Raw genomic sequence first — 14,569 nt, forward strand, 5'->3', positions numbered from 1 at the left:
CTATCAACCTGCAAGTCTTTGGCATGTGGGAGGAAACCCACGCAGACACAGGGAGAACTTGCAAACTCCACACAGGCAGTACCCAGCATTGAACCCGGGTCGCTGGAGCTGTGAGGTTGCGGTGCTAACCACAAAGGGTGAGTGTGCATAACAGAGAGAAATACAGCCTCAACTAAATAAACTTCACACGTTATACCATGAATAACAATTCTGTTCTCACTCTTAACTAGTATTCCATAGAAATCCCTCCTTCTCTAGTTTTTCTCCTATGATGCCTTGAGCTTAGTTATGAAACGTTTTATTAAGATTTTTTCTATTTCCATTATGTGTTATGACTGAGGCGGGAGGCATGCACTGTTTGTTCTAGTTCCATTTCTCCCCGGATCACATCATTTATTTATATTTTTTCCCACTTACCGATACGGTCAATCATAGACTATTTTTATCCCAGAATAAAACACACCAACTAGGTTTCTTTAATAAACAACAACATTATCAGTTTATTATAAAACATAACCAGTAATGAAGCATAAACGCACAGATTGAAATATTAACGTTCCCTTTTTACTTTAGCCACTCACACACACACACACACACACACATTGGTTAATTGGAAAAATAAAGGGATTTGCGTTTTAGTGCTCTATTACAAAAAACAGACAAGAAAACACTTGGGTTAAATACTTGCTAATTCTTGAAGAAGGAAGAGAAGATATGGAAAGATGTCCTTTGTTTTGGTTTGCCGTCTCAAATGCGTATAGACGGCTGTCACTGGGATCTTCCTAGAACAGTTCTTTCCAGGCGATGTTGAAGATCAGTTTGGGTAGACTTTCCAAGAAATGCAGCAACAGGGGTTTCAGTTCCCACACATTCGATATACAGGGTTTCTTCAAATACAGGAGGAAAGAGGAGACTGACACACTGGACACGCAGGGTTTCTTTCCAAGAGAGAGAAAGATGAGCTGTGTTTTCTTGGCAGGCAAAAACCAACTGTCTTCCAAGCACACTCCAACTTGCTGTCCAAAGCGAAACCAAAACAATCTCACAAGAATCAAGCCTCCTGACCCCTATAAATCTTGACCTGTCACTTGCCAGTAAACATCTTCCCCAAGTCAAAACAACGATCTCCCTGCTGGTATTTTATCTGAAAACAGGTGCCTTCCAGTAAGGGCTTGTTTACAAACCAATTCCAGGAAGCCTTCTGGTGACCTCTTTTTAAAAAAAAAAACCAAAACTCAGCATCTCTTCAAGCTTCCAGATGAATCAATGTCCATAATTCAACTATAAGTCCTTAAAACCAGATTTTACAAAAAATGGAAGCACTCTCCTAGTATTTTTACCTCTACTGCTTAATTGTGCAGTTGCTCTTTTTGTATGAAATGTCAGTTTCCTAGGTGGATTCCTACTTGCTTATTCCAGTTTGGGCCTGGTGAGGTTGGGCACTGAGTGCGACTTGAACAGAGTACTGGGAGTTCAGTGAGTTCAGGGAATCTTAATCTCTTTCTAAAAATCTAATTTTGTTTGTATTTAACATTTAACTGAAAGTTATGGTTTAATTCTAAATTTCATCCAGAAGCCTAAGCAGTGATATACACGCTATCCACTGGGGAGCAGCTGTAGTTAGTTAATTAAGGAAACTAGCTTGAACTGTTTTTTCTGCACCTGGGGCTCAGCTGATCTCTTTAGTTTCAGAACATATAAATACAGTCCATCTCAGTGCGACTTGAACTGAGTTGAGGGAGTTGGGGAAGGAGGTGTCCTTTTTGCTTTTTCTAACATTTTCACCCTGTAGGATTTGGTTCTGGCTCTACTACAGGGGAAGAAGCTTGCTGTTTGGTGAGTATCTGGTAAGTGGTTAAGGTCTGTTCTATTCCTAAAGTTTAAAATAGTACAAGAGCTGGTGGTAAGGTTAATAAAATATATAAAAAAGGAAAATAAATAATTGAAAAAATAATTAAGTAGTTAATTAAAACACATTAAGGCTGGCAGGACAGGTGATGTGTCATGGCTGCAGCATGTGGGAGTTCCTGGATGCCTGTGTGATCTAGGGCAAACACGTCTGCAGTAAGTGTTTGCAACTCGAAGAGCTTTGGTTCAGAGTCATTGAACTGGAGTCCGAGCTGCAGACACTGCGACACATCATGGAGGGGGAAGGTTACCTGGACACTTTGTACGAGGAGCCTGTCACACCCCTTAGATAGCGTCTTCTGATTTGGTCAGTGGTCAGGGATGGGAGAGTGTGGCTGCAGCTGAGGGCACCCAGAGGGCAGAAATGCAGGAACCTCAATCTTTGCAATTGTCCAATAGGTTTGAGGTTCTTTCAGCTTGTTTGGATGAGGGTGGGGGGTTGCAGGGTGGATGAGCTAATTGACCATGGCACCCTGGTACAGGAAGCTATTCAAGTGGGGGGAGCAAAAAGGAATGTAGTGGTAGTAGGGGACAGTATAGTGAGGGGGATTGACACTGTTCTCTGCAGCAAAGAGAGTCCAGAAGGCTGTGTTGCCTGCCCAGTGCCAGGGTTTGGGACATCTGCTCAGGGCTGAAGAGGGACTTACAGTGGGAGGGGGAGGATCCAGTCGCTGTGGTCCATGTAGGTGCCAATGACATAGGCAGGACAAGGAAGGAGGCCTGCATAGTCAGTATGAGGATCTAGGCACCAAATTAAGAAGCAGAACCTCAAAGGTGGTAATAGTCTGCCCTGCCATTCAACAAGCTCATGGCTGATCTGATTGTAACCTCAACTCCACATTCCCGCCTACCCCCGATAACCTTTCACCCCCTTGTTTATCAAGAATATATCTACCTTTGCCTTAAAAGTATTCAAAGACTCTGCTTCCACCGTCTTTTGAGGAAGAGAATTCCAAAGACTCACAACCCTCTGAGGGAAAAAAGTTCTCCTCATCTGTGTCATAAATGGGCGACCCCTTATTTTTAAACCGTGACCCCTAGTTCTAGATTCTCCCACGAGAGGAAGTATCCTCTCCACCTCCACCCTATCAAGACCCCTCAAGAATCTTACATGTTTCGATAAAGTTGTCTCTTACTCTTCTAAACTCCAGCAGATACAAGCCTAGCCTGTCCAACCTTTACATCCTTCCTTAAATAAGGAGATCAATACTGTACACCGTACTCCAGATGTGGTCTCACCAATGCCCTGTATAACTGAAGCATAACGTCCTTACTTTTGTATTCAATTCCCCTCGCAATAAACGATAACATTCTATTAGCTTTCCTAATTATTTGCTGTAGCTGCATACTAACCTTTTGCGATTCATGCACTAGGACACCCAGATCCCTTTGCATCTCAGAGCTCTGCAATCTCTCACCATTTAGATAATATGCTTTTTTTATTCTTCCTGCCAAAATGGACAGTTTCACATTTTCCCACATTATACTCCATTTGCCAGATCTTTGCCCACTCTCTTAACCTATCTATATCCCTTTGTAGCATCCTTATGTCCTTTTCACAATTTACTTTCCTACCTATCTTTGTGTCATCAGCAAATTTAGCAACCATACCTTCGGTCCCTTAATCCAAGTCATTTTTATAAATTGTAAAAAGTTGAGGCCCCAGCACTGATCCCTGTGACACACCACACGTTACAACTTGCCAACCAGAAAATGACCCATTTATGTCTACTCTCTGTTTCCTGTTAGCTAGCCAATCTTCTATCCATGCCTATATGTTACCCCCTACTACATGAGCTTTTATTTTCCGCAATAACCTTTGATGTAGCACCTTATCAAATGCCTTCTGGAAATCTAAGTACAGTACATTCACTGGTTCCCCTTTATCCACAGCACATGTTACTTCTTCAAACAATTCTAATAAATTGGTTAAACATGATTTCCCTTTCACAAAACCATGTTGACTCTGTCTGATTACCTTGAATTTTTCTAAATGCCCCGCTATAATGTCTTTAATAATAGTTCTACATTTTCCCTATGACAGATGTTAAGCTAACTGGCCTGTAGTTTCCTGCTTTCTGTCTCCCTCCCTTTTTGAATAAAGGAGTCACATTTGCTATTTTCCAATCTAATGGAACCTTCCCCGAATCTAGGAAATTTTGGAAAATTAAAACTAATGCATCAACTATCTCACTAGCCACTTCTTTTAACACCCTAGGATGAAGACCATCAGGATCCGGGGATTTGTCAGCCCACAGCTCTAACAATTTGTTCAGTACCACTTCCCTGGTGATTGTAATTTTCTTGCGTTCCTCCCTCCCTTCCATTTCCTGATTTACAGCTATTTCTGGGATGTTACTTGTATTCTCTATAATGAAGACTGAAATACCTGTTCAATTCATCTACCATCTCCTTATTTTCCCCTATTACTTCCCCAGACTTTCTATAGGATCAATGCTCACTTTGTTAACTTTTCTTTTTTAAATATCTATTGAAACTTTTACTATTTGTTTTTACATTTCTAGCTAGCTTTCTCTCGTACTCTAATTTTTCCCTCCTTATCAATCTTTCAGTCATTCTTTGCTGTTCTTTATATTCTGTCCAGTCGTCTGGCCTGCCACCCATCTTTGCACAATTATATGCCTTTTCTTTAAATTTGATACTATCTTTAACTTTTTTCGTTAACCACAGCTGTTGGGTCCTCCCCTTGGAATTTTTCTTTCTCGTTGGAATGTATCCTGTGAATTCTGAAATATCCCCTTAAATGTCTGCTACTGCATCTCTATTGACCTATCCCTTAACCGAATTTGCCAGTTCACTTTAGCTAGCTCTGCTTTCATGCCCTCATAATTGCCCTTATTTAAGTTAAAATACCAGTCTTAGACCCACTCTTCTCTCCCTCAAACTGAATGTAAAATTCATTCATATTATGATCGCTGCTGCTTAGGGGCGCCTTCACTATGAGGTCATTAATTAATCCTATCTCGTTGCACAATACCAGGTCTAGTATAGCCTGCTCTCTGGTTGGCTCCAGAACATGCTGTTCTAAGAAACTATCCCGAAAACATTCTATGAGCTCCTCATCTAGGCTATCTTTGCCTATCCGATTTTTCCAGTCTATATGTAGATTAAAATCCCCCATAATTATCACTGTACCTTTCTGTCAAGCTCCCATTATTTCTTCCTTTATACCCCATCCTACCGTATGGTTACTGTTAGGGGGCCTGTACACCACGTCCACAAGTGACTTCTTGCCTTTTATCATTTCTCATCTCTACCCAAACTGCTTCTACATTCTGATTTCCTGAACTTGGGTCATCCCTCTCTATTGTGTTAATACCATCATTAATTAACAGAGCCACCCCTTCACCTTTTCCTGGCTTCCTGTCCTTCCTCAATGTCAACATTCAGGTCCCAATCTATGTCATCCTGCAGCCATGTCTCTGTAATGGCTATCGATCTTCTCTAAGGAGAACAGACCCAGCTTCTTCAATCGATCCATGAAGTCCCTCATCCCTGGAACCATTCTTGTAAATCTTTTCTGCACCCTCTCTGATGCCTTCACATCCTTCCTAAAGTGTGTTGCCCAGAATTGGACACAATACTCCCAGGAGGAACAGCAGTGGGCTTTGCACCTACTGAGATAATCTCTCTCATGAGGAAATGAGTGGGCAATCAGCCAAGCCTGATCCTGTCCTTGTGCACATGCACTTACTAGCCAGGGTCAGTGACTCGTGATCAGAGCAGAAATCCAGACTGATTTGCATCTATTTCTTTTTCTTTGCTGCCACCAAGATAACCCAGTCCTCGGATCAAACCTTCCTGGTCTGTGTGTCTCAGTATTGTACTGTGTGCACTTATCTACTGGGGGAAGCCCAGATTGTTCTGTACACTGCGGCTAAGAGTATAGGCAGGTGACAGAATCCCAGGTCATAATCAGTACTCCTGTATTGCTAGGAGATGGATACAAATGGCTGAACTGACTTTTAACAAAAATGACCATTCATGCAGTTTGGAACACAAGCTCCCTTTAAACATCACGACAACTTGGTTTTATTTTACTTCTTGAGTGTTCAATTTTGAGTGTAAGTTTGTAAGCTTTTTCTATTATCTGTTTGTGCCCATTTTTATTTTCCATGCAGAATATTGATGATGATGCCAGCGTGCATGACAAAGTGTTATGGGCGATGCACATGAGTGGGATGGATGATCTGATTAAATTTCTGGCTACTTCACAGGAGGAGCAGCAGTGGGCTATGCACATATTGGAGATAATCTCCCTCATGTTCAGAGATCAGGTTAGTGCTGGAGTACGAATGGTGGTGGGGGGCGGGGGGTGGGGAGGAGGTAAAATACGGAAGCAGATTAGTAATAGTGCATCTCTGACACTTCCCTTCCCTTCCTCGACTTCTCTGTCTCCATCTCTGGGGATAGGTTGTCTACCAATATCCATTATAAGCCCACTGACTCCCACAGCTACCTCGACTACACTTCTTCACACCCTACCTCCTGTAAGGACTCCATTCCATTCTCCCAGTTTCTCCGTCTCCGACGCATCTGCTCTGATGATGCTACCTTCCATGACGGTGCTTCTGATATGACCTCCTTTTTCCTCAACCGAGGATTTCCCCCCACTGTGGTTGACAGGGCCCTCAACCGTGTCCGACCCATTCCCCGCACCTCTACCCTCACCCCTTCCCCTCCCTCCCAGAACCGTGACAGGGTTCCCCTTGTCCTCACTTTTCATCCCACCAGCCTCCATATCCAAAGGATCATCCTCCGCCATTTTCGCCACCTCCAGCGTGATGCCACTACCAGTCGCATCTTCCCCTCCCTTCCCCTGTCAGCATTCCGAAGGGATCGTTCCCTCCGCGACACCCTGGTCCACTCCTCCATTACCCCCACCACCTCGTCCCCGTCCCAGGGCACCTTCCCCTGCAATCGCAGGAGGTGTAATACCTGCCCATTTACCTCCTCTCTCCTCACTATCCCAGGCCCCAAACACTCCTTTCAGGTGAAGCAGCGATTTACTTGTACTTCTTTCAATGTAGTATACTGTATTCGCTGCTCACAGTGTGGTCTCCTCTACATTGGGGAGAGCAAGCGCAGACTGGGTGACCGCTTTGCGGAACATCTCCGCTCAGTCCGCAAGCAGGACCCTGAGCTTCCGGTTGCTTGCCATTTCAACACTCCCCCCTGCTCTCATGCTCACTTCTCTGTCCTGGGATTGCTGCAGTGTTCCAGTGAACATCAGCGCAAGCTCGAGGAACAGCATCTCATTTACCGATTAGGCACACTACAGCCTGCCGGACTGAACATTGAGTTCAATAATTTCAGAGCATGACAGCCCCCCCATTTTACTTTCATTTTTAGTTATTTTTTCTTCCTTTTTTTACATTCCTTTTTACATTTTTTACAATCTTTTTTTGCATTTATTTCATTTCATCTTAGTTTGTTCAGTTTGCTTACCCACTGTTTTTTTCAGGTTGTTTTTCTTCAGGTTTGCACTTGCTGCTGTTCAATATTCAGTATATTCACACCTAATCTGTACTAATGCTTTGTCTTTCAACACACCATTAACATATTGTTTGCCTTTGCTCCGTGACCTTTTGGTCAGCTATGTGGCCTGGTCCAATCTGCACCCTCTCCTTTGTTATCTCTTGCCCCACCCCCACCTCACTTGTTTATAATCTGTGACTTTTCTAATATTTGTCAGTTCCGAAGAAGGGTCACTGACCCGAAACGTTAACTCTGCTTCTCTTTCCACAGATGCTGCCAGACCTGCTGAGTGATTCCAGCATTTCTTGTTTTTGTTTCAGATTTCCAGCATCCGCAGTATTTTGCTTTTATTTTAGTAATAGTGCAGTTTTGGCTTCAGTTGAAAGAGCTCTTTTACACCAGTATGTGATGGAATGGTGGAACATCCTTTGGTGCCCATTCCTCCACTCACATTCCCTGATCTGAGTGTTGTTGCTGTAGGAAATGGAGGCTGTTGGGGAGCCTTAGCTCAGTGGGTAGCACTCCTGCCTCCGTCAGGAGGTTGTAGGTTCAAGTCCCACTCCAAAGACTTGAGCCCTATAACCTAGGCTGACGTTCTGAGTGCGGTACTGAGGTAGCGCTACACTGTGGGAGGTGTGTCTTTCGCATGAGAAGTCCCTGTCTAGCCTCTTGGGTGGATGCAAAGGATCTCATGGCACTATTTCAAAGAGCAGGGGAGTTATCCTCTGTGTCCTGGGGCCAATATTTATCCCTCAATCAACATCAATAAAACAGATGATCTGGTCGTTATCACATTGCTGATTGTGGGACGTTGCTCTGTGTAATTTGGCTGCTGCGTTTTCTACATTACAACAGTGACCACACTTCAAAAGTACTTAATTAGCTGTAAAGCACTTTAGGATGTCTTGAGGTCATGAAAGGTGCTATATCGATTCCTTTTTGTATCTCTAAGCAGGGAATTGTCCTGAGCTGTTCTTAAGTATCTCCAACTAGCCAGTTTGTGAGTGGCATTAGCGAAGGCCGGGAAGCAGGTTGCTATGTAGTGCTATGAGAGGATGCTTTTAAATTTGAGATATGTTTGTTTTTTTTTTCTCTCCTAACATCATTGAATTTTGTTAAGGTACTGAGGCATTGTAGTGTACTTCCACTGCCCTCTCTCAGATCAGCGCAGATCCAGCATTGACCCTAGGGAACTGCCTTGTGTGGCTCTGAACCTTGTTGGTTGTGCATGTACCAACTGAGCTACTGGCACAAAGGTCACCATTTTAAAAGTGGTGCACGAACACAACAAATATTTCCCTGCAAAGAAAAAGTAAAAACTTTTTCTGTGGCTGCTCAATTTTGGCAAATGAAGCGAGAGGAATTTGAACAGAGCGATTATTTGGGAATTTGTCCTACAGAAACCTGACGAACTTGCCACTACAGGGCAAGTGAAAACTGGGAAGGAGAAAGAGAATGAATCCAGAGAGCTCGAAATCTTAAAGCAGAGAGAGCTGGCTGCGAAGAAGAAAAGAACTTTTGAAAGAGGGACCAGGTGAGAATCGAGACTTACGAAATATTACTGAGGTTTTGTGTTGTAGAGGGCTGCTTGGTCAGAGCAGGGTGCCATGCTTGATTGAAGGGAGCATGGGTTGGAGAATTGCTACCACCGTATTGTAGTCCTGTGTCTTACCCTTCAAGTGCCGATTGAGGGTGCCAGTTGTATTGTAGATTCTTGCATTTGGCCAACTGTGCCTGTGCTGGCTCTTGTTTGTCTCACTCCCCTTCTCTTTCCTCATAGTTCTGCAAATTTTCTCCTTCAACTATTTATCCAATTCCTTTTTGAAAGTTACTATTGAATTTGTTTCCACTGTCATTTCAGGCAGCACATTCCAGACGACCACTCCCTGCACAAACATTTTCAGATAATCAGAAAATTTGTGGCACAGAAAGAGGCCACTTGGCCCATCGTGTCTGTGCTAGCCAAAAAACTAGCCACCCAGTCTAATCCCACCTTCCAGCATTTGGTCCGTAGCCCTACAGGTTACGGCACTTGAGGTGCATATTCAGATACCTTTTAAGTGAGTTGAGGGTTTCTGCCTCTACTATCCCTTCAGGCAGTGAGTTCCAGACCCCCACCGCCCTCTGGGTGAAAAAAACCTTTCCTCATCTCCCGTCTAATCTTTCTACCAATCACTTTAAGTCTATGCCCCCTAGTCTCTGACCTCTCTGCTAATGTGAATAGGCCCTTCACATCCACTCTAACCAGGCCCCTCACAATTTTGTACATTTCAATAAAATCACCCCTCAGCTTTTTTTGTTCTCAAGAGAACAACCCCTGCCTATCCGATCTTTCCTCGTAGCTGCATTTTTCCAGTCCTGGCAACATCCTCGTAAATCTCCTCTGTACCCTCTCTAGTGAAATTATATTCTTTCTGTAATGAGGTGACCAGAACTGCACACAGTACTCAAGTTGTGGCCTAACCAATGATTTATACAGTTCCAGCATAACCTCCCTGCTCTTATATTCTATACCTCGGCTAATAAAGGAAAGGATTCCATGTGCCTTCTTACCCACCTTAACGACCTGTCCTGTTACCTTCAGGGATCTGTGGATATTCACTCCAAGGTTCCTCACTTCCTGTACACCTCTCAGTATTTTCCCATTAATCGTGTATTTCTTTGCCTTGTTTGACCTCCCCAAGTGCTTCACCTCATGCTTCTCCAGGTTGAATTCCATTTGCCACTTTTCTGCCCACCTGACCAGTCCATCGAAATCTTCCTGCAGCCTACAGTTATCCTCCTTGCTATCTGTCATACGGCCAATCTTTGTGTCATCTGCAACCTTCTTGATCACGCCCCCATACATTTGCATCCAAATTGTTAATAAACACCACAAAAAGCAGGGGACCTAGTACTGAGCCCTGCAGAACACCACTGGAAACAGCCCTCCAGTCACTAAAACACCTGTCAACAAGTACCCTTTGTTTCCTGCCACTGAGCCAATTTTGTATCCACCTTGCTACACTTCCCTGGATCCCATGGGCTTTTTTTTTAACCAGTCTGCCATGCAGGATCTGTCAAAAGCCTTGCTAAAATCCATGTAGACCACATCAACTGCACTACCTTGTTACTACTACAAAAAATTCGATCAAGTTGGTCAGACAAGATCTTCCCTTAACAAATCCATGCTGACTATGATTAACCTGTGCCTTTCTAAGTGACAGTTTATCCTGTCTTTCAGAATAGATTCCAATAATTTTCCCACTACTGAGGTTAGACTGACTGGCCTGTAATTATTCAGTCTATCCCTCGCTCCCTTTTTAAACAGAGGTACAACGTTGGCAGTCCTCCAATCCTCCGGCACCACACCTGTATCCAGTGAGGACTGGAAAATGATAGTCAGACCTTCCGCTATTTCCTCTCTTGCTTCTTTTAACAGCCTGGGTACATTTCATCCGGACCTGGTGATTCATTAACTTTCAAGGATGCTAATCCCATTAATACTTCCTCTCTCCCTATGTTTATCACATCCAATACTTCACACCTCTCTTCCTGAACTACAATATCTGCATCGTTCCCCTCTTTTGTGAAGACAGACGCAAAGTATTCATTAAGAACAATACCAACATTTTTTGCCCCCTACACATAGGTTACATTTTTGGTTTTTATGGGCCCTACTCTTTAGTTTAGTTTAGTTTAGAGATACAGCACTGAAACAGGCCCTTCGGCCCACCGAGTCTGTGCCGACCATCAACCACCCATTTATACTAATCCTATACTAATCCCATATTCCTACCACATCCCCACCTGTCCCTATATTTCCCTACCACCTACCTATACTAAGGGCAATTTATAATGGCCAATTAACCTATCAACCTGCAAGTCTTTGGCATGTGGGAGGAAACCGGAGCACCTGGAGGAAACCCACGCAGACACAGGGAGAACTTGCAAACTCCACACAGGCAGTACCCAGAATTGAACCCGGGTCGCTGGAGCTGTGAGGCTGCGGTGCTAACCACTGCGCCGCCCCTTTCTTTAGATATCCTCTTAATGTATTGATAAAACATCTTTGTGTTCACTGTGATTTTGCTTGCCAATATTCTTTCATGCCCACTTTGCTTTTCTAATTTCCTTTTTGATTTCACCCCTCCACTTGCAATACTCCTCTCAGCTTTCTGTAGTATTGAGTTCTCAGTGTCGGACATAAACTTTCTTTTTCTGCCTTATGTTACCCTGTAAGCTCCTTGACATCCATGAGGCTCTAGATTAGGCCGTCCCACCCTTTTTCTTTGTGGGGACATGTTTACTCTGAACCCCTTGAACCTCCCCTTTGTCACCCACTGCTCTGACACTGATTTACCTTCAAGTAGTTGTTTCCAGTCCACTTTCGCTAAATCACTCCTCAGCTTAGTAAAATTGGCCTTGCCCCAATTAAGAACTCTAACTCCTGTTCTATTATTGTCCTTTACCATAATTATGTTAAAACTGGCTGAATTGTGATCTCTAACACCAAAATGCTGTCCCACTGCCACACCTTCCACCTGCTCATCTTCACTTTTTTTAATTCATTCATGGGATGTGGGCATCGCTGGCTATGCCAGCATTTATTGCCCATCCCTAATTGCCCTCGAGAAGGTGGTGGTGAGCCGCCGCCTTGAACCGCTGCAGTCTGTGTGGGGTAGGTATACCCACAGTGCTGTTAGGAAGGGAGTTCCAGGATTTTGACCCAGCGACAGTGAAATTAAGTCTAAAGCTGCGCCCTCTCATGTTGGACTTGCTACATACTGGCCAAAAATGTTCTCCTGAATGCACCTCAAGAATTCTGCTCCCTCAATTCCTTTCACGCTAAAACTATCCCAGTTAATATTGGGGTAGTTAAAATCCCCTGCTATTACTCCCTATTGTTTTTGTGCTTCTCAGAGATTTGCCTACATATCTGCTCTTCTATCTCCCTTTGACTGTTCGGGGGTCTGTAGTACCCTCTCAGCAGTGTGATTGCCCCTTTTTTGTTCCTTAGCTCGTTCCATGTGGCCTCATTTGATGAACCTTCCAACATATCATCCCTCCTCACAGCTGTAATTGTTTCTTTGACCAAAATTGTCACTCCCCCTCCTTTCTTATCCCCCTCCCTATCACATCTGAAAACCCTGTAACCAGGCACGTTAAGTTGCCATTCTTGTCCCTCCTTAAGCCATGTTTCTGTAATAGCTATGATATCATACTGCCACGTGTCTATCTGTGCCCTCAGCTCATCTGTGTTGTTTGCTATACTCCTTGCATTGAAATAGATACCCTTGAGCAGTGCCAAACTTGAAAAAAAACACTTTTAACCTTTGTTTCCTCTGCCTTCCAGACTCATCCATTAATTTTCTGCCTTCCATTTTCATTTCTGATTTTGCCCCAACTAATTCTACCCTCAGGTCCCCATCCCCCTGCCAAACTAGTTTAAACCCTCCCTAACACCACCAGCAAAACATCCTGCAAGGAACTCAGTCCTGGTTCTGTTCAGGTACAACCCGACCGGCCTGCACAGATCCCATCTCCCCCGAGCTGATCCCGATGTCCCAGGAATCTAAAGCCCTCCCTCCTGCACCATCTTTCCAGCCATGTATTCATCTGTCTTATCCTTCTATTCCAGTACTCACTTGCGTGTGGCACTGGGAGTAATCCGGAGATTATTACTTTTGAGGTCCTGCTTGCTAATTTCTTACCTAGCTCAGTAAACTCTTTCTGCAGGACCGCATCTGTCTTTCTACCTATGTCGTTGGTACTAACATGGACCACATCTGCTGGCTGTTCACCTGCCCTGCTCAGGCTGCTCTGCAGCCACTCAGTGACATCCTTGACTCTGGCACAAGGGAGGCAACACATTCATCTCCCCTAGCTTCTTTTGTCAATTATCTTAAATCTGTATCCTTCTGGTTACCAACCCTCCTGCTAATTTCTTTCTTACACTATCAAAACCTTTCATGATTTTGAACGCCTCTATTAAATCTCCCCCTTAACCTTCTCTGTTTTAAGGAGAACAATTCCAGATTCTCTAGTCTCTCCACATTAACTGAAGTCCCTCATCCATGTTTTTGCTTTTGCGGGGGAATCAATTAGAAATGTGAAATATTAGAAAATGTCTTTCTCTTAAAGTCTCCTGTGGGAACGTACTTTAAATAAGCTGACTGAATATTAAAGGGATGAACATGAAAAGGTGTCTTCACTGAAACTTTTATTAAATGTATTCTTGTACCATTGCACTGTTGCAGGTAAACCTTTGAGAGAGCTCCCCTTATTGAGGTATTAGGATTTTTGACAAATAGGCTTCAGTTGGAATTTGAGTCTTGACTGAAATTTGCGTTCAAAACCGCTGTCCTCCACACTTCTGTCTACTTCAGAATTGTTGTCTTGTGGGATGCAGAGAAAACAAACTCAGTCACATCTTCTGATTAATTAATTGAGGAGCACCATTGACCGCGATATCCAGAATGATAGATATCCAAAGTGGATTGTACTTCACTCTTCCTAACCAGGGTTGTTGAGGTGGAGAGTGATGGATCAATCAGCAAGCCTTTGCTCTATTATATGTAAGGCTTCTGTAGAAAAATGTAAAGTGCTGTTTCCTTTTTTGTAAAATATTTTCTCCCTGCGCCATTCTTGGCAATGCTGCAGCATGAGCAGTTATTTATAAAGAGCACAAGAGCAGGCTGGAAATGGGCAGCCTTCCTTCTGCCCTGCCCCTCCCTCCCCATGGGGAACCTTGGGTATGTACTTGTATCGGATCACTCGTGTCTGCCTATCCTTTCCCAACAAATATTTCTGTTTAATTTTGCCCCTAAGGAAACAGATTGTTGGCCCAAAAAAGGGCACAAGTACTGAAGTGAAAGCTTTTTTTAAGATGTGATTTTTTGTCTACCAAATGTGTGCTTTATTTGTTTCAGACATTCTCGTTTTGGGGGGACGTACCTCATTCAAGGCTTGAAGTCGATTGCAGACAGGGATGTTGTTTGCCACATGGGTGTCCACAAAGTGAGTGGAAGTGTTGCAGATATTAAGATGTTTTTAAAATGTATATTATACTGTTAACTGCAGTCCCACTTAACAGCTGTGTGAACCAGTTCAGGTAGGATAAGAGGCAGTATCTTGAATGATGTCTTAGCGCTAATTCTTCAGAAGATTTTGAAGCAATACT

General features: G+C 43.6%; 1 protein-coding gene across 3 annotated transcripts in view; it reads left to right on the top strand.

The window, feature by feature from the left end:
* timeless (timeless circadian clock) overlaps positions 1-14,569 on the top strand; it is a 63,251-nt gene that overhangs the window by 10,498 nt on the left and 38,184 nt on the right. For 2 of the 3 annotated variants that reach the window (XM_068024534.1, XM_068024533.1), the window contains exons 7-9: positions 6,051-6,206; positions 8,808-8,941; positions 14,319-14,406. In XM_068024534.1, the coding sequence (XP_067880635.1) occupies positions 6,051-6,206; positions 8,808-8,941; positions 14,319-14,406 (378 nt within the window). Of the gene's footprint in view, positions 1-1,727; positions 1,837-6,050; positions 6,207-8,807; positions 8,942-14,318; positions 14,407-14,569 lie in introns of those variants that run through there. The other variant, XM_068024535.1, reaches the window with a different exon arrangement.

The sequence above is a fragment of the Heterodontus francisci genome, chromosome X, assembly GCF_036365525.1.
Source record: "Heterodontus francisci isolate sHetFra1 chromosome X, sHetFra1.hap1, whole genome shotgun sequence".
Classification (NCBI taxonomy): domain Eukaryota; kingdom Metazoa; phylum Chordata; class Chondrichthyes; order Heterodontiformes; family Heterodontidae; genus Heterodontus; species Heterodontus francisci.